The following is a 21,721-nucleotide window of genomic DNA, read 5'->3' as shown; positions in this document are numbered from 1 at the left end:
ATTTTTTACCCCCCTCCTCAACAACTCCAACCACCTCCTCTTTCCACGACCCCCCACCGCCAGACAACCTCCACCACCGCACTCGCCGCACTTTTGCGAGCACAACGGTCCGGGTCCCGCCCCCGTAGCCCGCCGCCAGCCCGCCCGGCACCAGCCCCCGGTCACGTGACCCCGGGCCCCCCGCCCTTGGCCTCTACTCCCGCCCGCGTTCGATTCTCTCGGTTGCGGCCATATCTAGCAGAAAGCACCGTTTCCCGTCCGATCAACTGTAGTTAAGCTGCTAAGAGCCTGACCGAGTAGTGTAGTGGGAGACCATACGCGAAACTCAGGTGCTGCAATCCCTTCTTTTTTTCCGCGCGCCGCCGTCATGCGTCACGTGCGCTCGATTTCAAAGTTGCAAACTAGCATTTCTCTTAAACATCTGTTAAGATAAGACGCCAAAGCCGATAAGGATCTAGATATAATCAACGCCGAGTATGATGAGATAAGCTGTCCACACAGGCAATAGATAGTGATAAGATGGGAATAAGGCATTGGAAGATAAAGAAAGATACTATAACGACAAGACATTAAATTAGTAAATTAATATAAAACTAGGAGATATAACCGACGTGATGAGTATAAGTAAAAAAGGTTTATCTTTTGTATTTATGTTTCGAGGTATCGGCTTGTAATTAGGTTATGTTAGTCATATTAAAAGTAAGTAACAAAGATAAGTTAAATTATACCAAAAAGAATGGGTATTCCATTAAGAATAAATAGACCTAAACGATATGATTAAGAAGGTAATTCTTGCCAAAAGTAAAGGTGTCAAAAGAGAAAGTGTTTCCAATAGTGGCGTGGATTTATCTCGAAAGTGTCCAGTTGGGTTGGTGGTACTGGAATAGTTTTACATTATTTTGCCTAAATTTCTCAGTTTCGTGATTGCCAACTTACCAGAGAATTGCAGGAACAAAAACTTTTTGAGCTCGCTGACAACTCGACAAAAATATTCTGCTTCTACAACCAGGTTTTTACTCTTAGAATCTCTCACAGTTGTTGCGTTAGATAGCCTTTATCGATAAAGATTTAGTCAATCAGAGATTACAGATAATGAATAAGAGGTAGGAGGGAAGAGATATTATTTGCATATTAAACAAGTAACTTAAACTAGAAGCAGAAATTAACAAATGATTGCTATGATAGTAGCAGAATCATAGCTTGACCTAGAAATCAGCTCACAAGAATGGCCTGATATCTCTTTAGCTTGTTGGCACACTTATCAATTTTGGAACTCCAGCTAAATTTTCACTAAAAGTAAGGGAGAAGTGTCGCTATCGACCCCTGGGAGCGTGGTTGAAAACTTAACACGGATGCTCCGATAAAAATATGCACAATAAATTTTATGCATGGAAAGACGCAAATTTTTTTAATTAAGCAAGACTTAAAATTTTACCAAAAGTTAAAAAAACCTTTTTTGGTGCGAAACCGTCTATTAGTTTCGGATATCGGCTTCCCTTCCTTATCTAGACAAACTATTTTTTTCTTACTATTTTTTTTGCGCGCTGAAATAAGAAAGTTTTCCGAAATCCGATACGTAAATAAATTTTAAAGTTTTGCTGATTTCAGCGCGGTTGTTTTTTTTGTTTTTTTTTTTTTGGTGGAGAAGAGAAAAAGTAGCTCTGCGGACGATGCCCCACAGCCCTAGCACTCATGATGCAGAAGGTGAATCTTTATGCATTTTTCACTACAAAATCATTGCAGCCCATTTATGGACAGGTTAAAGAATATCGAAACTGATTGCTTCATCGAAGGTCTAAAAAAATTGTATGACGACAATTGAGTGCTCAGAATCTTGTCAACCTTTGGATTATACTCTGATAACCACAGTTGTCGACTAAAACGTGACGACTTTCCCACTTTCTCAACCGAGTAATTTTTCGGCGCATTCCGATGAACTTCAGAAGCGGATACCATCTAAACGCCACAGCTGCTTTTCGGTTTCGAATACATTTATTTGCATGAGCCCAACCGAACACATAGCGATGAATTTTGATCAGTTCCCATGGTCGGCGTGATTAGAGCTTATATGCGATGTTGGCAGAATCACTTTGGTATATAGATACAAACATAAAATGTCGTCTACTAAAAAGCCGAATTTTATGGTAATTGTTGCAGATGATCTTGGCTTCACTGATACATCGGCATTTGGAGGTGAAATCAATACCCCGAATCTTCAAAGACTAGCAGAGAGGGGTTTAAGATTCACTGATTTTCACACCGCTTCTGCATGTTCTCCTACAAGATCAATGCTTTTATCAGGAACAGATAACCATATTGCTGGACTTGGTCAAATGAATGAGTTTGCAGAAAGAATCCCTGAAAGGTTTGGAGGTAAACCCGGCTATGAAGGATACCTAAATTTCAAGGTAGCAGCATTGCCTGAAATTTTGAAAGATTCTGGGTACTACAACTTTATGTCCGGTAAATGGCATTTGGGGCTATCTCCCGAGCACTGGCCCGACAAAAGTGGATTTGAAAAATCCTTCGCATTACTACCTGGTGCTGGAAACCATTTCAAGTACTTTCCAAAGGACAAAAAAGGCGAATACTTAAACTTTTTAAGCCCAATTTTTGAGGAGAATGGAAAAAGATTGGATCCTGAAGTCGATATTCCTGAGGACTACTACAGTACTGATTATTTCACTGACAAGTTTATTGATTTTCTCAGATTGGATGATAGGAAGGAGAGACCATTCTTTGGGTTTTTAACCTACACGGCCCCTCACTGGCCGTATCAAGCACCTGATGAGATTATTGCTAAATACAAGGGGGTGTATGACGATGGTCCTGAAGAGTTGAGGCAACAGCGTTTAACCAGAGCAATAAAACTTGGAATTTTGCCGGAGGGTGTTGAGCCGCATAAGGTTGAAACTCAAAGAGCCAAGGCTTGGAAAGAGTTAAATGATAAAGAAAAAGAAGTGGAGAGTAGGATAATGGAAATTTATGCTGCTATGGTTGAAATTATGGATACCAATATTGGTCGTGTATTGGATGAAATTAAGCATTTAGGGGAAGAAGAAAACACATTTGTTTTGTTCATGTCTGATAATGGTGCTGAAGGAATGATGATGGAAGCGCTATCCACTACTGCAGAAAGATTTCAATATTTTGTTGGTAACTATTACAAGAATGAGTTCCACAATTTAGGGAAAAAAGATTCATTTGTTTGGTATTCAGACCAATGGGCCCAAGCAGCTACAGCACCTTATTATATGTATAAGATGTGGGCTTCTGAAGGTGGTATAAGGTGCCCACTTATTGTCAGCTATCCTGATCTAATCGAGAAAAAAAACGATGGAATAGTCAAGCCTGCTTTTGTCACAGTTATGGATATTCTACCTACTATTCTCAATATTGCAGGAATCGAGCATCCAGCTCCAGTCTTTCAAAATCGTCAGGTTGCATGTGTTAAAGGAACTCCATGGACGAAGTACCTTCAAGGTAAATCTGATCGTGTTCATGACGAAGACAAGGTGACCGGATGGGAATTGTTTGCACAGCAAGCAATAAGAAAAGGTAGGTTTAAGGCTTTGTTCATACCTAAACCTTTAGGTGAAGACAAATGGCAACTTTTTGATTTATCAAAAGATCCGGGTGAAACCAGTGATTTGGCCTTGGTTAAGCCTGACTTACTGAAAGAATTAGTCAATCATTGGTCAGAGTATGTTGCGGAAACAGGCCTTGTTGAATGCGCAGATATTTTCTATGAGACACTTAAAGGAGAATATGAGCCGAGAGTTTTATATTAGAGCAAAATATAGTGAATTGGTTGGACGTTATCTTGATTTGATTACTGAAAAACTCCACGATCGTTTGCAGGCAAATATAGAGCCAAAATTAGTCTACATTTACATCCCTTTTATTGACTATACTATATCATAGCTTTTTCGATAAAACTTCATCGAAATACTCTTGAGGAGTAAGGTTTATATAATGGTCGACTACTTTCAGATTTTCTTCCTCTAGCTCTGGGGACCAATTGTCGTATTCTTTTTGACTCCCTACTGGTCTTTCTGCTAAAGTGGTCAGTCTAAATGCGTGACGGATATCCTCGCTATCCCAGTCAAGGGTCCTAGTGTGTAGCACCCTACGGTTGTCCCAGATAACAACGGTATTTTCATCCCAGCTAAGTCTAACATGAGCATCCAAGCATGAATTTGTATGTTTAAATAAGAACAGCAACAAATTATCACTTTCTTCTGGTTTCAATCCTAATATTCTTCTTGAGAAACCTCTATGAGCAAAAATGCTTTTCTTTTTCAAAACCGGATGATATCTGACTAGTGGGTGAATTGAGTCAATTGGTTCCTTTCTTTCAATACCTCCTTCTTCTCTAGCGGCTGCAGCTTGATCTTTAGATGTATGTATCACCTCCAGTCCATCCAGCTTATCTTTGAGTAAGGGTGATAATCTATTGTAAACCTCAATAGTGTCAATGAATTGAGTGTCACCACCAGACTCTCCTGTTTGAAGCATAGCAAAAAGTGTAATTCCAGGTGGTTGATTTTCGTAGCTGACATCAGTATGCCAACCAACATTGTTCAAGCGATCATTGAAAAAACGTTCATGCTCTTTTTTACTTCCTCTTCTGAATGTCAAGTGAAATTCAGGCTGATCTAAAGGGGCACCTGAGGTAGGGTGCACATGCAATGGACCAAAATAACTTCCCCATTCCTTAATTTCTTCAAAGGATTGATGCTTAAAATCTTGATTTCTGAATGCAACAACTCCGCGTTGTTCGACTAATAGTGCAAGGTCATCTTTCTGCTTATCAGACAACGAACTCAATTGAATTCCATTGACTTCTAACCCCAAATTTGGACTAATTTTCTTAAACACAACACCTTCAATGCTTCTCAAAGATTCAAAGCTTGGGTCCCCGTAAAAACCTCTATCAATGAACTTAAATGGTCTGGGGTTTTGAAAGCCGTGGTTATCTTTCGAATCCCAAGCTGGGGCCCATTTTGGAAATTTGAGATGTTCTTGATCATCTTTTGAAACGGTCAAAACTCCATTAATTTTCTCATCAACACCTTTTTGTGGATGAATAGAACTATCACGATATTTGCGATACAACAACGACATTACTCTGTAGACACTCTATGGTAAACAAAGAAAAACCTTCGAGTAAAAAAAACATGATATTTTGTGGGGGCCTCAGCGGTACTTATAAGAAATTACAAGCCAAAAATAAAGAGCCACATCGTATGTTAATTATCCGAATATAACATAACGATCATTCCAATACGACAGATATTGGTATAAAAACGAAGCATTCTTATCTCTCAGATAAATGGCGAGATTGTCCAAGTCAGACGCCACCACAGTTATTGTCACGTGACTCTAATAGGAACGTTGAACTTAAGACAAGTGACTTTGCCGTGTGTGCACACTACCTCGCCTTTACCACAATCCTGAAAATGAACTCAGGTAAATGAATCAGCTTCATCGCGAGCTCTTTTGAGGTTGAATTGCTTGGAAAGAATGGGCAGACTGATCACTAACAACAAAGCAAGTACCCAAAATGCACCCCTCAACTCGTGGAATATATTAATTATTAGTCCAATCACAAAAGGACCAATAATCGAGCTCGTTTTATCAGTTAGACTGAATATCGAGAAAAACACACTCTCTTTTCCTCTGGGTATGATGATAGAGTATATGCTTCTGCTAACAGTACTCAACCCTCCTAAGCCGATGCCATACCAAACAGCCAGTAAGTACATCTCGTATGCAGAATTTAGTGCTATTATCCCATATATTGGTACGCATAAGCACCAAACAATCAAACCAATCAACACATGTTGTAAATTCCACTGGTAATAGCCTATGATAACATGGGGGATAAGAATAGATCCGATTATGGCGCTGACCATGACCAACACTCCGATTTTGCCCAAAGAAACCATCGGCATATGCAAATTCGTTTTCGCAAAAAGTATTGCAGTCGAATTAATGGTGGTTATAGAGTCTGATAAGACAAACCACCCAAGTAAAAAGAAGTAAATGTCCTTCAAATCTCTGATTCGATAAACTGCGTGCCCAAGGTCATGGTATCCTTTTTTTATCATGGAGGTCAACTTCATGTCTTTATGCCAATTAGCATCACCAGTCGTAATATTGCGTAGGAATAGTGCTATGGGTATTTGCCAGATAAACCACCAAACCCCAATTGAAGCAATAACAATTTTGATACACCAAATCATATCGTTATTAATATTTTTTAGCTGTGTTAAAGATAATAGTGCAGATATCTGGATTAAGAGAGCAGATGTATATCCTGTTGAAGTTCCGATACCGCTAATCTTAGATCCAACCTTGCCCAACTCAGAATCACCCACTAGCATTGTTTCGTCATTGGTTATACTTTCCGTAGTGGAATTTTCTGTGAGAAGTCCCTGCAGAATCTCTTCATCAGCAGGCAAGCTCTGGAAAGGATATTTCTTGATAAGTATTGTTAAGTAAGAATTCATCAAAACATTCACACAACCGAATGCGCAGTTGGCGAGTATCGCCAAAAACGATGCAGCATAATAGTTGTGTGAGCCTATCAACGAATATGCAGCTGTACTCAATCCACCAAAGATTCCAAAAATGATAATTAGCTTTTTCTTATAATTACTGTTATCTGCTATTCCACTAACAGTTAGAACGCATATAGTCTGTAGCAAAACTGAGAATGAAAACGTATATAAAGCATAACTTGATGTGTCAATATAAAAGCTTTTTCCAAAAATTGGTAAAACACAGGTGCCAGTCCCATCTGACATGTTATTCGGTGGTGGGGGGTGAGGAATTGGATTATCATCTGTTGGTTTGTTTATGCATGGAGTCAAATGATCACTAGCCAGCACTCCATTCTCTCTTGCTAGTTGTTCAAGCAAAATCGGAGTGTAAGTCCCTAGTACCGAAACAACGTAAGGCTCAGCAGCTAAGGCAATCAATGCCCAGGCAACAATATCACGCGTTCTAGTCGACATTTTTCAACTCAATCCATCACTTCGTAATGACAATTAAATTACCTACTCTTTACCGAATTGTTTCAAGAGTTGCCAATCCTCTAATTACAAAAGGTGATGATGAGACAGAATGTTGTTTTCATGAAACTCGCACGTTTTGACGCCTCGGCTAAATTTATTCGATTTTATTTACACAGAATTTTTTATTTACTAGTATTACAGTACCAATGCCTTAACTATCCGATTAGCCATCCATATGACGACTAATGCAGCACTCAGTCCACCTAATTGTTCCTTCAGGCTGTGATACTTCACTATCGTCATCAAAAGCATGTTCAACCCAGTTAAAACCACCACTAAAGTTAGTATAATTGGATGAACAATAAACTGTATCCAACTTAGATTCTTGGCGAATAGCTCTTGTACTAAATTGTCTTCACTCGTATACAATTCAATTGATTCCACAATCAATAAAGTGCTGCTCAAAGTAAGCAAGAAAACATGTCCGGAAGGATCGTGCCCTCCCTCCCACGAACCTTTGAGGCGTCTGCAAGTTGCAGACGATACAAAACTAGAAGAAAAACTTTGTCCATTAGTGGTGGACAAAGTATTTTCAAACAAGCTTTTGAGTGTAGCTGGAATGCTTGATTGCTCAATATTGGTACATTGACCGCCAGTCATTAAAAAGATTTTATCCATTAATGGTGGCCCAAAACACCACTGTGTAAATAAAAACCAACAAATCGTAATCAATGAGACACGCATTACGGAAATCAAGAGTGCTTTTCTTTGCAACACTCTTCTCTTCACTTTGTTTAACACCAAATTGGTATAGGTTACCATAGTCCAGAACCATCCTTGTTTTACAAAATACCTGTTCACCAAGTTGCCACTGGAAGTAAAGTAGTTATGTACTGTTTCATCGGGGGAGAACAAACTCATAAGTTGTCCAAGCACAATTATAGCAGGAAAAATGAAAAGGAAGAGTAATTGGTATTCAGATAAGTGTGTTCTTCGGGATACGCTCCCCAGAAAATTGCTAACAAGTGATAAATGCCTAACGACTGGATGTTCCTGCATTTGTCACTTATTTAATATAAAGATCTACCCCGGATAAGCTGGTAAAGAGGTGTAGGGGAGACTTAAACAGAAAGCCTACTTCAATGCAGGCATCTGTGAGACCAACTGTAGAAATGGAGGAAAGGTTAATTATATCTTGGAGTGGCAAAAAAGTAATACGTGTACCATCAAAAAAAATTAAGATTTCAAGTAAAAAAATAAATGCGCAAGCCCGGAATCGAACCGGGGGCTCAACGATGGCAACGTTGAATTTTACCACTAAACCACTTGCGCTCGTACAAGAAAACGTTTACCTCTTCTAATAATCATGTTGGTTTACCACGTGATGTAATGAAAGTTTGACGTATTGTCAACAATTTTGTATATACATAAAATAATGGTAACTGTGACGTTGGCGGTTTTTGTAAATTTAATTAAAAATATAAACCATTTTGAATGAGCTGCTATCACAAAAGAAATACCTAATCTGTATTATAGATCATTATATGTCATAATCTTAAGAACACAATTTTTAGCTACTTAAGGTTGTATAGTGTAGTGGTTATCACTTTCGGTTTTGATCCGAACAACCCCAGTTCGAATCCGGGTACGACCTTTATTTTTTTATTTCTTGAGCGTGGAAAATTCTGAGAAACACACTGCAGTGCTGAGGATAAAACTTATTGGTGAAGTGAAACCTTTCTCGTGACTCACATTTTTGGTGTAACTAGCATGATGCTATACATTATGCCGTACTTTATCCTGAGTTTTTGGCACTAATCTGAAAGAATACATCAGTGAATAAAAGCTGGCAACCAAGACATTCATCATGACAGAATCTCAACCTTCTTTTCGACAACTTTCAGACTACATTGCGAACGACCAGGAATCAAATGTTTTTCCGGTTTATAAGTTTTTGAGTGCTCATTATTTGACTCCACATACAGCTTATTTGAAGTTAGTGGGCGCACAGTCAACGCCAGCTGCATCATTTCTTTTTGAAAGTGCAACTGACGGCGAGCAAGTTTCAAGATACTCATTCATCGGGGCATCACCTCGTAGTATAATTAAAACCGGTCCTACCGAGAGCAACGAAATAGATCCGCTCATTTTATTGGAAGAAAAACTAGCCGGAATCAGACAAGCACAGCTACCTGGTGTGCCAAAGCTAAGTGGTGGTGCCATTGGTTATGTTTCATATGATTGTATCAAATATTTCGAACCTACCACTAAAAATGATAATTTAAAAGATACACTAAAATTACCTGAATCATTTCTAATGCTCTTTGATCTGATTGTTGCATATGACAGTGTTTTCCAGAGATTTCAAATCATTAACAATATTCATGTGGATAGAAAGGTTGATGACGAAAAGTCATTGCAAGAAAAATATGATCAAGCATTGAAGGAAATCGAGGATGTTGCAAAGATTTTGGAATCACCTGAAGTCAAATATCCCGTACAACCTAAGATCAAAGATCCTGAGACTTTTACCTCAAATATCGGTCAGGAAGGATACGAGAATTTTGTTCACGAACTCAAAGAACATATCCAAAAAGGTGACATTATTCAAGCTGTGCCATCACAACGTATAAGTCGTCCTACTAAGCTTCACCCATTCAACATATACAATCATCTCAGAACGGTTAACCCATCTCCTTATATGTTTTACATCGATTACTTAGACTTTCAAATTGTCGGTGCTTCCCCGGAATTGTTGGTCAAATCCGATTCTAATGACAAAGTTATCACACACCCTATTGCAGGTACCATTCGCAGGGGTAAGACAATTGAAGAAGATAACAAGCTGGCCAATGAGCTAAAGTCATCGCTCAAAGATCGCGCTGAACACGTTATGCTCGTCGACTTAGCACGTAACGATATCAACCGTGTTTGTGATCCGAAATCTACTAATGTTGACAGCTTATTGCAAGTTCAAAGATTTTCACATGTTATGCACCTAGTTTCCCAAGTGAGTGGTACACTACGTCCGGAAAAATCTAGATTTGATGCATTCAGATCTATTTTCCCTGCCGGTACTGTTTCGGGTGCCCCTAAAGTCCGGGCTATGCAGCTAATAGGTGAGCTGGAGAAGGAGAAAAGAGGTGTTTATGCTGGAGCAGTGGGCCACTGGAGTTACGATGGTAAGACCATGGACACATGTATTGCTTTACGTACAATGGTTGTTAAGGATGGAGTAGCCTATTTGCAAGCTGGTGGTGGTATTGTTTTTGATAGTGATCCATATGATGAATATATTGAGACGATGAATAAGATGAAGGCAAATAATAACACTATCGTTGAAGCAGAGAAGATGTACATGTAAATTGTTTTTAGTCTCATGCATGTGTCTATAATAGTAAGTAGAAGGAGGTTTTTCAAATCTGTAGAGGTTACGTAATATTTTTTGGATGAGTAAATGTGCCCTCAGTCGTTTCATTTTGCCTGTTCACAATTTGCCACCAGTTTTAAACCCACCAGTGATTTGTGGAGCAACCAGTCGTTAGGAAAGAGAGCTTCTACAGGTGACAGATTGGAATTGAACAATGTCGTCAGAAGAAAGGGCAATGGAAGAGTTTATTGGTATCACAGGCATTGCAAAATCAGTTGCCGAACAGTATTTATCAAGAAATGATTATGATGTTGAGCTTGCAGTAAATGATTACTATAATGTTGAGCATGTGGAACCAGGCTCCGGGCCAAATCCGAACTTGACTGGGAACAAGCCAGCAACACCCAAACCATCTGGACCTGTGTTCAAGTCATTTTCAGATCTGCAGCACAGCAATGACAATGGCCCAGATGACGATAATGATAACGATGACGATATGAACTTTTTCACGGGTGGTCAAAAGTCAGGATTGGCTGTCGAGGACCCAAACAAAAAGAAGTCCGGCAATGGTAGAAAATTGGTTGACGATTTGCTTGAAAAAGCTGAAAAGGAGGCTGGCGAACCTGATTGGCGAGATAACGATAATACAGACGAAGAAAAGGATGTGAAAAAAATGAAAACCTTTAAAGGAACTGGCCATTCTTTAGGTTCCATCGAGAATGCAGTAGATTCCAGAACCATATTGGGTGAAAACTCTTCTCGTGGAGGCTCTAGACCTGAAAAGGTCACCAGAATAATCACATTCTGGAAAGAAGGTTTCAGTATTGATGACGGCGAGTTATATAAATATGATGATCCAAAGAACCAAGAATATTTGAAGCAATTGAATATGGGAAGAGCGCCATTAAGCCTCCTCAATGTACAGATGTTCCAGGATGTTGATGTAAGCGTTGTCAAGAAATTAGAGGAGAGTTATCATGATCATCAGAAAGCAAAGCCACGGGTTTATGGTTTTGAGGGAGAGGGCCAAAGATTAGGGTCTCCTATACCAGGGGAACCTACTACTGTTGACGAAGCACTAGAGAAGTATGGTGTCAATGCTGACCCTGCTGAAAGTGTCGAAGCTGCAGAAGAGCCAGAGGTAGCAAAAGAAGCTGAAGCTGAAGGCGATACTAGTATTCAAATTAGGTTAGCGACAGGAGAAAGATTGGTTCGAAAATTCAATTCCACTGAGAAAGTGGAGACAATTTACGAATACGTTGCTTCGAACGGAGACAGTAGTAGACCATGGGGTTTAGTAACCTCATTTCCTACTCAGCCTCTAGATGATAAGAAGGGTGAAACTATAGCTGGTGCAGGCTTGAAAAACGCTGTGATAATCCAGAGATGGAAGTGAATAACACTACTTCAGACTTTGCAATTTATAGGCTTCTAGTGAGAGTACAGTAAAAAAGCAATATAACATAGCAATTTATTATTATTAATATAGCAACCGTCCGCTCTATCAGGTATCTACAGCTACAATAGTTTTTTTTAAAACCGATGTTGAAATCCCATTATTTATAGAAAAAGAGTAGAATAAATACATTATAAAAATAAGTATCCTTGATTAGTGTAAAATACATGAATTTTTTGATGTTTAGAAGATGTGAAGAATTATTTTTTTGTTTTCGTTATCATAACCAGCATGACATTAATGTTGAATAAACGTCATAAATAGCATAATCAAAGTGATTATCCATTATGGTGAGACACTTATTTAGTACTTTCCTCTGTAGTACTTAGCAGCATCAACCATATTGGTCAAAGAAGCTCTAGTTTCTTCCCAACCTCTGGTCTTCAAACCACAATCTGGGTTGACCCAGAATTTGTCAGCTGGGTAAACCTTCAAGATTTCACCGATTCTAGCGATGAATTCTTCCTTGGAAGGAATTCTTGGGGAGTGAATATCGAACAAACCAAGACCGATATGGTTTGGATAGTTTGAGAATTCTTGAATGTAGTTTGGATCATCCTTCTTTGAGAATTCGATAGAAACAACATCAGCGTCCAAAGCCTTGATGTGGTTTGGATCTAAGTCTGAGTAACAGAAGTGGGAGTGGATTTGAGTAGAGTCTTCAACACCAGAAGTTGCGATTCTGAAAGATTCAGCAGCCCATTGCAAGTAGTCAGATCTTTCAGAACCAGCTCTCAATGGTAAACCTTCTCTGATAGCTGGTTCATCAACTTGAATGACAGTGATACCAGCCTTTTCTAAGTCGTTAACTTCATCTCTCAAAGCAAGGGATAATTGGTAGGATTGGACCTTTTGGGTGACATCATCTCTTGGGAAAGACCATCTCAAGATAGTAACTGGACCAGTTAACATACCCTTCATTGGCTTCTTGGTTAAGGATTGTGCGTAAACAGATTCCTTGACAGTCATAGCAGCTGGTCTGTCAACATCACCAACAATGATAGGTGGTCTAACGTATCTAGAACCGTAAGATTGAACCCAACCGTTGGTGGTGAAAGCAAAACCGTTCAATTTTTCACCGAAATATTGAACCATATCGTTTCTTTCTGGTTCACCATGGACTAAAACGTCCAAACCAATTTCTTCTTGGAATTTAACAACAGTTTCCATTTCAGAGTTGATGAACTTTTCGTATTCTTCAGCAGAGATTTCACCCTTGCTGAACTTGTTTCTGTTGATTCTGATTTCCTTAGTTTGTGGGAAAGAACCAATGGTGGTGGTTGGGAACAATGGCAAGTTGTACTTAGCCTTTTGGGAAACCAATCTGGTTGGGAAGTCAGAGTGTCTCTTAGCCATGGACTCGTCAGCTTGAGCTTCGGAAGTTCTCTTTCTAACTTCTGGGTTGTTGGTGATCTTGGATTCCTTTCTGGACTTGATAGCAGCAGCGTTTTCTTCTAACTTAGCAGAAACGTCTTCACCGGCAATAGCCTTAGTGATGGTGACGACTTCGTCAACCTTTTGGGTGGCGAAGGAAAACCAGTTCTTGATTTCAGCGTCCAACTTCTTTTCGTTGGTCAAGTCAACTGGAGTGTGCAAAAGGGAAGAAGAAGTGGCGACAATGATCTTGTCAGCACCAACCTTGGCGATAGCCTTCTTGACGAAGTCAACGGATTCAGCAAAGTTGTTCTTCCAGATGTTTCTACCATCGACAATACCAACAGACAAGGTCTTCTCACCAATGATGGAGACAACGTCGTCGAATTGTTCTGGGGTTCTGACGAAATCGAAGTGGAAGCCAGAGACTGGCAATTCCTTGATAGCGTCTAAGTTTGGTCTGACATCACCGAAGTAGGTGGTCAAGATCAACTCTGGAAGACCTTCAGCAGCAGCCAACTTGGAGTAAGCGGTTTGGAAAGCAGCCTTGACGTTTTCTGGCAAGTCCAAGACAAGGGTTGGCTCATCGATTTGAACAACCTTGGCACCGGCGTCAGCTAACTTCTTCAAGATGTCAACGTAAAGAGGCAAGAGCTTTTCTAAAAGGGAGATTGGTTCCAGGTCAAGGGAGTCCTTGTCAGCCTTACCCAAGTAAAGGTAGGAGACAGGACCAACAAGAACAGGTCTGGTTTCAATGCCCAAAGCCTTGGCTTCCAAGTATTCGTCGACCGGCTTTTGGCCGTTCAACTTGAAGTTGGTGGACTTGGAGAAAGTTGGTCTGACGTAATGGTAGTTAGCGTCGAACCACTTCACCATCTCCAAAGCTGGAACATCGACAGCCTTGGTGGTCTCGGTGGCCTTTCTTTGCAAACCTCTGGCCATGGCGAAGAAGGTGTCCAAAGAGGACAACTCGTACTTGGTGTATCTGTCTGGGATGACGTTGAAGAGAATGGACAAGTCCAAGACTTGGTCGTAGAAGGAGAAGTCATTGGAAGGAATGATGTCCACACCGGCTTCCTTTTGCAACTTCCAGTTCTTTTCTCTGATGTCCTTACCGACCTTCAACAACTGTTCAGCGTCGATCTTACCGGACCAGTAAGCCTCGGTGTTCTTCTTCAATTCTCTGAAGGCACCGATTCTTGGGAAACCTAAAACAGCGGAGGAGACCATTGTGGATGTATTTTTATTGTATATATGAAAACAACCTGCAGAAGGAAGAAGTCAACAAGAAGGGAAAAGAGACAGAACCAGGAGAACACAACACACCTCCAGAAAAGAAAGCAGCAGAAAAAAAGAGGGATCCAGGTGGAAAACATGAGTAATATATACTACGAAGTCGACGACGACAAGCGTTCGCCGATGGATCTTCTCCGATCACATGGCCGGGCCGTCGCTCGCTGAGTGAAAATTTTTCCTCCACGCCAGCGCAGCCTGTGGCACATGTTTCCTCGCAATTTGCCCGGTGTTTTTCACATGCCTGTCCAGCATGTGCAATTTTCCTTGCCCTCCCTTCTCGTTTACCTCGTACACATCGTATACATAGCGGAAAGGGGCGAGGGCCGCCGCCAGGACGCGGCGGTGCACGGCGGTGTACTCTCGAGCACAAAAGTCCCAAAGCCGGTACCGGACAAAGACGGCAGGAGGGGGGTGGAGACACGTGACATCATGAAAATGGGGGTCCTGGCATCTCTAGTAGAGCCGGAGATCGCCGGTGACCTGGTCCAGCACACTCCGGGGGGCAGGCCCGAGCCCAAGCACGGTCTCGCTGCCGGAGGCAATTTGGGTGCGGCCGGCGTCGACCACGAGGTAGTTGTTGATGTTCAAGCTGACGGCCTTCATGAGCAGTTCCTCGATCTCCTCGAGGCTGCTGCACTTAAGCACGATTTTCGCCTGGCCGCCGTTCGCCCATCTCCTTAGCATTGTTGGGTTATGGCTCTCGCTCTGCGTGTTGTCGTGCATCTGTCTGTACAAGGACACCGCAGCGTGAGCACATTGGGCCGCAGCCTTCCCCTTCAACATCCCCAGGTCACTGCGCACAATCAGGGCCATCCGTACCTCTCCGCCCACGTCGTTGAGGCCCTTGGAATTAACCACGATCTGCGCATCATCGTCGCTGTCGTAATCCTCATCTTCCTCGTCATCCTCGTCAACTTCCTCTTTCATTACTATCTGCTGGTGCTCCTTCGGAGCCCGGACATCTTTCGTCCTCTGCAGCTCGCTCCCAATGTAGAGTCCACCGATGACCCCAACTATACCCGCAAGCAAGACGCTGGTAGCGTTATCCAAGTTACCCATGCTTATCTTTCTGTCCCTTCGGTCGTGTAGTTCTCCAGTGCGTGGTAGTTCAATACTGGCATGTCTTGAAACTTTGCTGAAAAAATGTTATTGCTACGCACCTGACACAGGGTAAGCTCAGCTCCTGATTACGTAACCACCACACAAATAGATCATAAAGATTGACATTAATATGAATATCTATAAAAATCGCCACAAGTTACTCCGAGCCAGATCTCCTATCTGACTACTATCACATCCTCTAATGGATTAACAGAGACAACTTCAGAGCATAGTAATCTATCACCAATCATGGTTTTACTCTTCGAGCTGCTTGAGTCAACTATAATTTCCACCTCGATATCCTTCTCAAACCAGTACCCAATTATTCTTTCCTGGGTGATACTTGTGACAACACACCTCATTAACATGTAACCGTGAATGTTAGTGCCACCACTAACATCTTTTTGAATATTCCTTAGAACCTCAAACCTATTCAACCTGTTGATAAACTCAAGATATCCTTCAGTCTGGGAAAGACATTTATTGTAGTGGCTGTTTGTGACCTTATCCAACTTCAGAGGATCCCAATTTTGTTTATTTCGATCTTCAACCAGTTCAAAAGATTCAATGGCAAGGTACCTGAACAATTGCCACAAATTCAAATGCGTTTCAATATAGTTCAACGATGTAAATGAGGAAAAATGCTTCAACCCCAATGGCGTGTATCCATTTTCATTGGTGATATTTTTGGCAGTGCCCTTTGGGTTGTTGAAAAAATAAGATCCTTCTCCCAAAAACGCCAAACAACTGACATAAGCAGTCAAATCACCAGGATTAGAACTTAGCTGGAAATTGAACGTTTCATAAGAATTAGCATACCACTTGAAAATTTTGAATTTCTTGAAAACTCTATAGTCCACAGAATTTAAAATTCTCTTAGCCACGCTTCGATTTGCAACATTGACACCTTTCTCCGAGCAAAACCTGGATAGGTTTTCATCGATCAACAATTTTAAATTCTCAGTAATCCACCTCTTGTCTCTCAGCATATAGTTTTCATTTTCATTCAAAAGGTTTCCACCACCAACAGTAGTCGAATTATGAGTGTCTGCTGCAGAGTTTGTATTGCTTACATTTTCCAATTTGATATCACTCCCGTCCTCATTAGATTTATTATCAATGAAAAACGTTTTAAAGTTCAAAAAATTTCTATTGCTTTCATCGGAATCGCCAAACGTCTTCAAATAGCCCAAACGAACCCTCGATTTTTCCTTCTCAATAAGCAAATTCATCAGCTTATTCAGAGATAACCAGCAGTCTAATTTCTTTTTGGAGCCTTTCAAACTTGAAGGATTTCTATTTTTAAACCATTCTTCATCAATATTTTCAATCTTCTTGAAAACATCCAATCCAACCTTGATATTTGGGGACGTTAAAGAGTCTGAGTCAATTAGATTATGGTTGAAGGTCAACCTTATGCAGGGTTGGTTTATCCTCAGCGCATGATTGAACTTTTCCAATTTTGGGAACGTTACCACATTATTATCAATTTGGATAGGTTCCTGTACCGTTATATTCTCGTTTGGGGACTGATTGGGAATCGGTATGAAAATGTTAAATCTATAATTGGTCAAAGACTCCTGGCTAACTGAGAATGCAATAGTTTTAGTTAATTTATAAACTGTTCTTCTATTCCGCACCAATGATTTAGGCCAAATTTTCAACTTAGAATCTTGAATCACGTCTAAAAAACTGTTTGAGTAACTTCTATTTGCAAATTTTCCTCCTTCTTTCTTTTCATCACCAACAGGTTTCAGTGGCTTCATTCTCTGTAAAGATTTTGGCAATTCGTGAAAAGATTGCCCTTTGTGATAAGCATATTGTAGCTCGTTAACATTCTTAACAGGTAAAGATAAATCTGTGGGATCGTACATATTCAAGCCGTAGAAACCACTAGAAATCAAAGCGTTCGTATCTTTGTCATAAATGCCAATTTTTACCAAAAATTCAAACAATACTTTTGGAGATAGGGCTGTACTCACATCTATAGGCAATAAAGCTTTCAATTTGTTCACCAACTTTGAATCGGGATACACTATGGAGTATTTGACCATGAGAATCAATCGTTTAAAGTTCTCATCTGTTTTGAGAATATTGTAAATCTGGAATTCATTAGACTTTTTCAAGATCCCAAAATATGATCTGACAATCAAATCGATAGGCTGAGCATATATATTTTCCAGATTTTGGGACAAAAGTATCGGGTTGTAAAAATATTTGGTTGTCACTTGGTTCATTGGGTTTAAAAGATTGAAGATCGAGTTTTTGGACTTTATATACCTGAAATGAATAGGATCATTGTATATTAGAAAATGACAAGAGAGTAAGAGAACGTGAGAGCCCATAGGATTTGTTTTAATGTCTAAGGTATTTCTTAGGGATTTAGAGTAGTCGTACATTCCAATGCTAAACAACGTTAAGTTGAGAGATGACTGATAGTTCATAAAAGCAGATTTTAGGTAGAGAGTTCTGATCAGATCCTTTTTTAGTATGACGTTCACCATTTTAGTAAAGAAGAGGAGGAACACGTTCAACGTATATGTTAGATGCAGCAGATGTTCCACAGGAAGGACAGACTCATCAATTAGCATCGCCTTCATCATCTCACGCCTGATGAACATCGGTATAGTGAATAGTATGTGGTCTGCGTTAATTTCGGTAATTTCTCCGTTTGGTAGTAGCACACGATACGTTGAGACTTTGGAAAGACTGAAGTTCAAGTCGTTCAACACAATCCCAAAACTGTTTGAAAGACTGCTTTCTATATCATCTGTTGTTTTCAAATGTACCAAGGAGCCAGACATAGGCAATAGGTCTACCTTATTATGGGATATGGACTCGAAGTGATGGACTGTGTTTGTGAAGTTCTCACCCTGAATTTTGGTATCCAATATTTTTAGGTTCTGTGTATAGATGGATGATAGACCCGTGGAAGAAAATCCATCCGGAGTGAATATTCGGTCATCACTTTTTGTGAAAGATGAGAAATTTCGGAGATTGGTTCCTTGGAAGTATTGACATGGTAAGAACAGATTGGGTCGATTCTGGAAGTGCCTGGCAAAGGCTGTAGGTGTGTTCTTGATTTTGAAGAACGATCTATGTACAAATGACATTGATCTCATTTGCCACTAATCCACGATGGGTTGGATAGTGTCACAAAAAGAGTGAAATCGGTTTGTACGTGGTAAATGACCGGAAATCCGTAGAGAGGTCCTGTTGAAATTTCAAAGAAAGAGAAACATGTATATGGAACCCCAAGTAGCAAAAAAAGTCTTCTCCCTAGACGGAAGAAAAACATGAAAAAGGTCGATCGGCCCACCGCAGCGGGGGCTCAACGATAAAGAAAAGGCCATCTCTGATACACATGTACGGGGGCAAGAGAGATGGAAAGACCGGCAATCGGCAGAGAGTTACTGGGTGGATAAGGAATAGGAAGGCACAATTGTTTTTTGGCACAGTCTCGTAAGTTGTTTGTCAACCGGGAACGGGGCGAGACCCACTCCGGCAGGTTGGGAAATGTGTTCTCTGTGCAAATATTTGCTTTCCCTGGAAAACCGTGGTGCGTGAGTACGAGAGATGGAAACATCCAAATAGCTTCCTTTCCGGGGTTGCAGCAGACAGTCACTTGGCCAGCTTGGCCTGGGCTTGCACGGCTTTTCGCAAAACACGCACCGAGCCCACTATAGACAGGTCACCCTACTACAACGCCAAAAAAAGGAAAGGGAAGAGGAGACAAGCTAGGAGTTAAAAGGCCAATTTCCTCACTGCAAATTCCTCACGCACCAAAAAAGCCCAGCACGAAAAAAAATGAGAAAAAAAGATAAAATTTTTTTCTTCTTCAATGTGGTGTTTTTTTATCTCGATGCGGTGGCCATTGGCCTGCAGCAACGACAACAACAACTTAACATCGTCTGGCCTTCTTTGCTGAAAACTGCACCGGGTGTTCATCTTCGATTCGGAATCAATACTTTTGCAAAACCAGTACCCATAGATACGTTCCATCACCAACTACGAAACCCCGATAGAACGGTACACCCAACACATTTAAATCCGCCCCTTCCTCAATTGTCTTGTATTCCCACTTTTTTTCCATTCCATTAAGTTAGCTCTACACATCAGGATTCAGCACCGTTTCAATTTGTCTAGCATAATATAATGGGTCAAATTCTTTCTCACCCAAAAACAGAAAAATCTTCAGAAGAAGGTGGTGACCAGTTCGTCGCCTACGGCCTGTCTTGCATGCAAGGCTGGCGTGTGTCCATGGAAGACTCCCATTCGATCATTTTGGATATCAATACATTACTAGAGAAGAACGCCAGTGATAAACAGAATGCATTTTTTGGTGTCTACGATGGTCATGGTGGTGAAAAAGTTGCAATCTTCACTGGTGAACGTTTACCAAAGATTTTAGCCCAGAATTCACTCTACCAGAGTGGTGACTACATACAAGCGTTGAAAGACACCTTCTTGGCAACAGACGTTGCAATTTTAAACGATGATGAGCTATCGAAAGATCCTTCTGGTTGTGCTGCAACATCAACTTTGATCACGCCTGACGCCATCTTTTGTGCCAATGCAGGTGATTCCAGATCTATTCTGTCTATTGACGGTTTGGTCAAGCCTTTGAGTTTTGACCACAAGCCAACTAATGAAGGTGAGAAGAACAGAATTGTTAATGCCGGTGGTTTTGTGGACATGGGTAGAGTCAATGGTAACCTGGCATTATCAAGAGGTATTGGTGACTTCGAATTCAAAGATTCCAAAATCTTACCACCTGAAGAGCAAGCTGTTACTGCTTTACCAGATGTCTTAGAACACAAACTAAACACTCTTTCTGATGAATTCATAGTTTTGGCATGTGATGGTATCTGGGACTGTTTAACCTCCCAACAAGTTGTGGATTTTGTCAGAAGATACGTCAAAGAAAACAAAACTTTGACCGAAATATGTGAGTTGATGATGAACACATGTTTAGCACCAACTTCTGGAGGTTCAGGTATTGGTTGTGATAACATGTCTGTATGTATAGTTGCATTACTCCATGAGAAGGAGAGTTTAGACCAATGGTATGCTAGAATTTCAAACAAAATTTCGGACGAAGATTTGAAAAAGTTACCAACTGCGGACGAATTGTCGAATGATTTGTACAAAGTTGACTTAGAAACAAAATTGTCAGACACTAAGGATGAGGATTCGATAAACGGCAAGATTGGTGGATTGAGATCAACTACTAAAGATGTTCATGATGACCACGACGAGGATGAAGACGATGACGATGTTTTGAAAGGTGGTGCGCCAGCTTTCCTACAACAATTACTGGCTGCATCCTCTGCATCCCGTAACAACAATGTCATTTATTTGGACCCATCTGCAACATCGATCTTACAATCTTTAGGTGTGATGGAAGAAGACGGTGAAGTCAATTCGGAAAATAATGATGCAGATGACGACGCTAAAATAAAGGATATTTCAGAGGAAACAACAGAGGAAAATGGAGCCGAAGCAAATTAGAGATAACCATTTAAATTTTTGCCTATTTTTTTTTCATCTGATCTTGTAATTCAACGAGCGGCGTTGATAATGAAATTGATGTATCTTTGTCCCCTTTTTTATTTCCCCCCCACCTCTCTTCTCAGATTATTTCCATCACGTTTTGCTTCTATTCTAATATATTCCTTCAAACATTTGTGGAAGAAGAATGAAAATCATACTCAAAAATAAACTGATTTCGTTTGGACCTTTTCTAAATTCAGAGTGACATGCATCTTTGTTTTAAATTTTTCCTTCTTTGTTGATCTTTGCACATAATTTATTCACCAGTCGGTATCTACTACAAGTTCAAAGTACTTTTTTTTTACAATTTTTTTCTCGATCCACCCCCTCTGCTTATCTTGATAATGATTTCCACTATTAACGATGTTTTCTTTTAGTCAATTTTTCTTACCTCCTTTTTTTTCCATTTGATTTTTTTTTCTTCAATATACTTATTTCTAATTTTTAAATTTTCTCCTTCTCACTACTATGTATCTATATCCTTATATCTTTATATATATATAATTTTTATTATATCATTACCATCATCAATGTGGCCTGAAAAACTAG

The 21,721-nt window shown here is 40.3% G+C and overlaps 11 protein-coding genes and 2 non-coding genes across 13 annotated transcripts; 6 read left to right on the top strand and 7 right to left on the bottom strand.

Annotated features, from left to right (window-relative positions):
• Position 1: 1 nt before the first annotated feature.
• Positions 2 to 369, top strand: PICMEDRAFT_178486 (hypothetical protein; the record flags this gene model as incomplete). Its single annotated transcript, XM_019161777.1, has 1 exon — positions 2 to 369. A coding segment is annotated over one exon (275 nt), but the record flags the coding sequence as incomplete, so codon positions are not given.
• A 1,745-nt stretch (positions 370 to 2,114) lies between these two features.
• PICMEDRAFT_72271 (hypothetical protein) lies at positions 2,115 to 3,791 on the top strand (the record flags this gene model as incomplete). Its single annotated transcript, XM_019164139.1, has 1 exon — positions 2,115 to 3,791. The coding sequence occupies one exon, from the start codon at positions 2,115 to 2,117 to the stop codon at positions 3,789 to 3,791; it is 1,677 nt and encodes a 558-aa protein (XP_019019414.1).
• Positions 3,792 to 3,918: 127 nt separating this feature from the next.
• On the bottom strand, positions 3,919 to 5,127 carry PICMEDRAFT_72270 (hypothetical protein; the record flags this gene model as incomplete). The annotated part of the gene is made up of 1 exon (XM_019164138.1): positions 3,919 to 5,127. One exon carries the CDS (start codon positions 5,125 to 5,127, stop codon positions 3,919 to 3,921), a length of 1,209 nt encoding a protein of 402 aa, XP_019019413.1.
• A 341-nt stretch (positions 5,128 to 5,468) lies between these two features.
• Positions 5,469 to 7,022, bottom strand: PICMEDRAFT_32139 (hypothetical protein; the record flags this gene model as incomplete). The annotated part of the gene is made up of 1 exon (XM_019162743.1): positions 5,469 to 7,022. The coding sequence occupies one exon, from the start codon at positions 7,020 to 7,022 to the stop codon at positions 5,469 to 5,471; it is 1,554 nt and encodes a 517-aa protein (XP_019019412.1).
• Positions 7,023 to 7,150: 128 nt separating this feature from the next.
• PICMEDRAFT_16102 (hypothetical protein) lies at positions 7,151 to 8,143 on the bottom strand. The gene has a single exon (XM_019161088.1). The coding sequence runs from the start codon at positions 7,680 to 7,682 to the stop codon at positions 7,218 to 7,220; it is 465 nt and encodes a 154-aa protein (XP_019019411.1). The 5' UTR covers positions 7,683 to 8,143; the 3' UTR covers positions 7,151 to 7,217.
• Positions 8,144 to 8,283: 140 nt separating this feature from the next.
• Positions 8,284 to 8,354, bottom strand: PICMEDRAFT_t56. Its single transcript has one exon. It is a non-coding gene; the product is annotated as a tRNA-Gly (tRNA).
• Positions 8,355 to 8,604: 250 nt separating this feature from the next.
• On the top strand, positions 8,605 to 8,676 carry PICMEDRAFT_t57. The gene has a single exon. It is a non-coding gene; the product is annotated as a tRNA-Gln (tRNA).
• Positions 8,677 to 8,889: 213 nt separating this feature from the next.
• Positions 8,890 to 10,386, top strand: PICMEDRAFT_72267 (hypothetical protein; the record flags this gene model as incomplete). Its single annotated transcript, XM_019164137.1, has 1 exon — positions 8,890 to 10,386. One exon carries the CDS (start codon positions 8,890 to 8,892, stop codon positions 10,384 to 10,386), a length of 1,497 nt encoding a protein of 498 aa, XP_019019410.1.
• A 220-nt stretch (positions 10,387 to 10,606) lies between these two features.
• PICMEDRAFT_32683 (hypothetical protein) lies at positions 10,607 to 11,788 on the top strand (the record flags this gene model as incomplete). Its single annotated transcript, XM_019162782.1, has 1 exon — positions 10,607 to 11,788. The coding sequence occupies one exon, from the start codon at positions 10,607 to 10,609 to the stop codon at positions 11,786 to 11,788; it is 1,182 nt and encodes a 393-aa protein (XP_019019409.1).
• Positions 11,789 to 12,151: 363 nt separating this feature from the next.
• Positions 12,152 to 14,452, bottom strand: PICMEDRAFT_72265 (hypothetical protein; the record flags this gene model as incomplete). Its single annotated transcript, XM_019164136.1, has 1 exon — positions 12,152 to 14,452. One exon carries the CDS (start codon positions 14,450 to 14,452, stop codon positions 12,152 to 12,154), a length of 2,301 nt encoding a protein of 766 aa, XP_019019408.1.
• A 525-nt stretch (positions 14,453 to 14,977) lies between these two features.
• PICMEDRAFT_27703 (hypothetical protein) lies at positions 14,978 to 15,427 on the bottom strand (the record flags this gene model as incomplete). Its single annotated transcript, XM_019162509.1, has 1 exon — positions 14,978 to 15,427. A coding segment is annotated over one exon (450 nt), but the record flags the coding sequence as incomplete, so codon positions are not given.
• A 259-nt stretch (positions 15,428 to 15,686) lies between these two features.
• PICMEDRAFT_125842 (hypothetical protein) lies at positions 15,687 to 18,846 on the bottom strand. Its single transcript, XM_019159948.1, has one exon. It carries the CDS (start codon positions 18,739 to 18,741, stop codon positions 15,796 to 15,798), a length of 2,946 nt encoding a protein of 981 aa, XP_019019406.1. The 5' UTR covers positions 18,742 to 18,846; the 3' UTR covers positions 15,687 to 15,795.
• Positions 18,847 to 19,459: 613 nt separating this feature from the next.
• Positions 19,460 to 21,429, top strand: PICMEDRAFT_125892 (hypothetical protein). Its single transcript, XM_019159949.1, has one exon. The coding sequence runs from the start codon at positions 19,775 to 19,777 to the stop codon at positions 21,128 to 21,130; it is 1,356 nt and encodes a 451-aa protein (XP_019019405.1). The 5' UTR covers positions 19,460 to 19,774; the 3' UTR covers positions 21,131 to 21,429.
• The last annotated feature ends 292 nt before the right edge of the window (positions 21,430 to 21,721 follow it).

This window comes from Pichia membranifaciens (genome assembly GCF_001661235.1).
Source record: "Pichia membranifaciens NRRL Y-2026 unplaced genomic scaffold PICMEscaffold_2, whole genome shotgun sequence".
NCBI lineage: Eukaryota > Fungi > Ascomycota > Pichiomycetes > Pichiales > Pichiaceae > Pichia > Pichia membranifaciens.
Note: the sequence above shows the minus strand (reverse complement) of the source record. Positions and strands in the feature narration are given on the sequence as shown.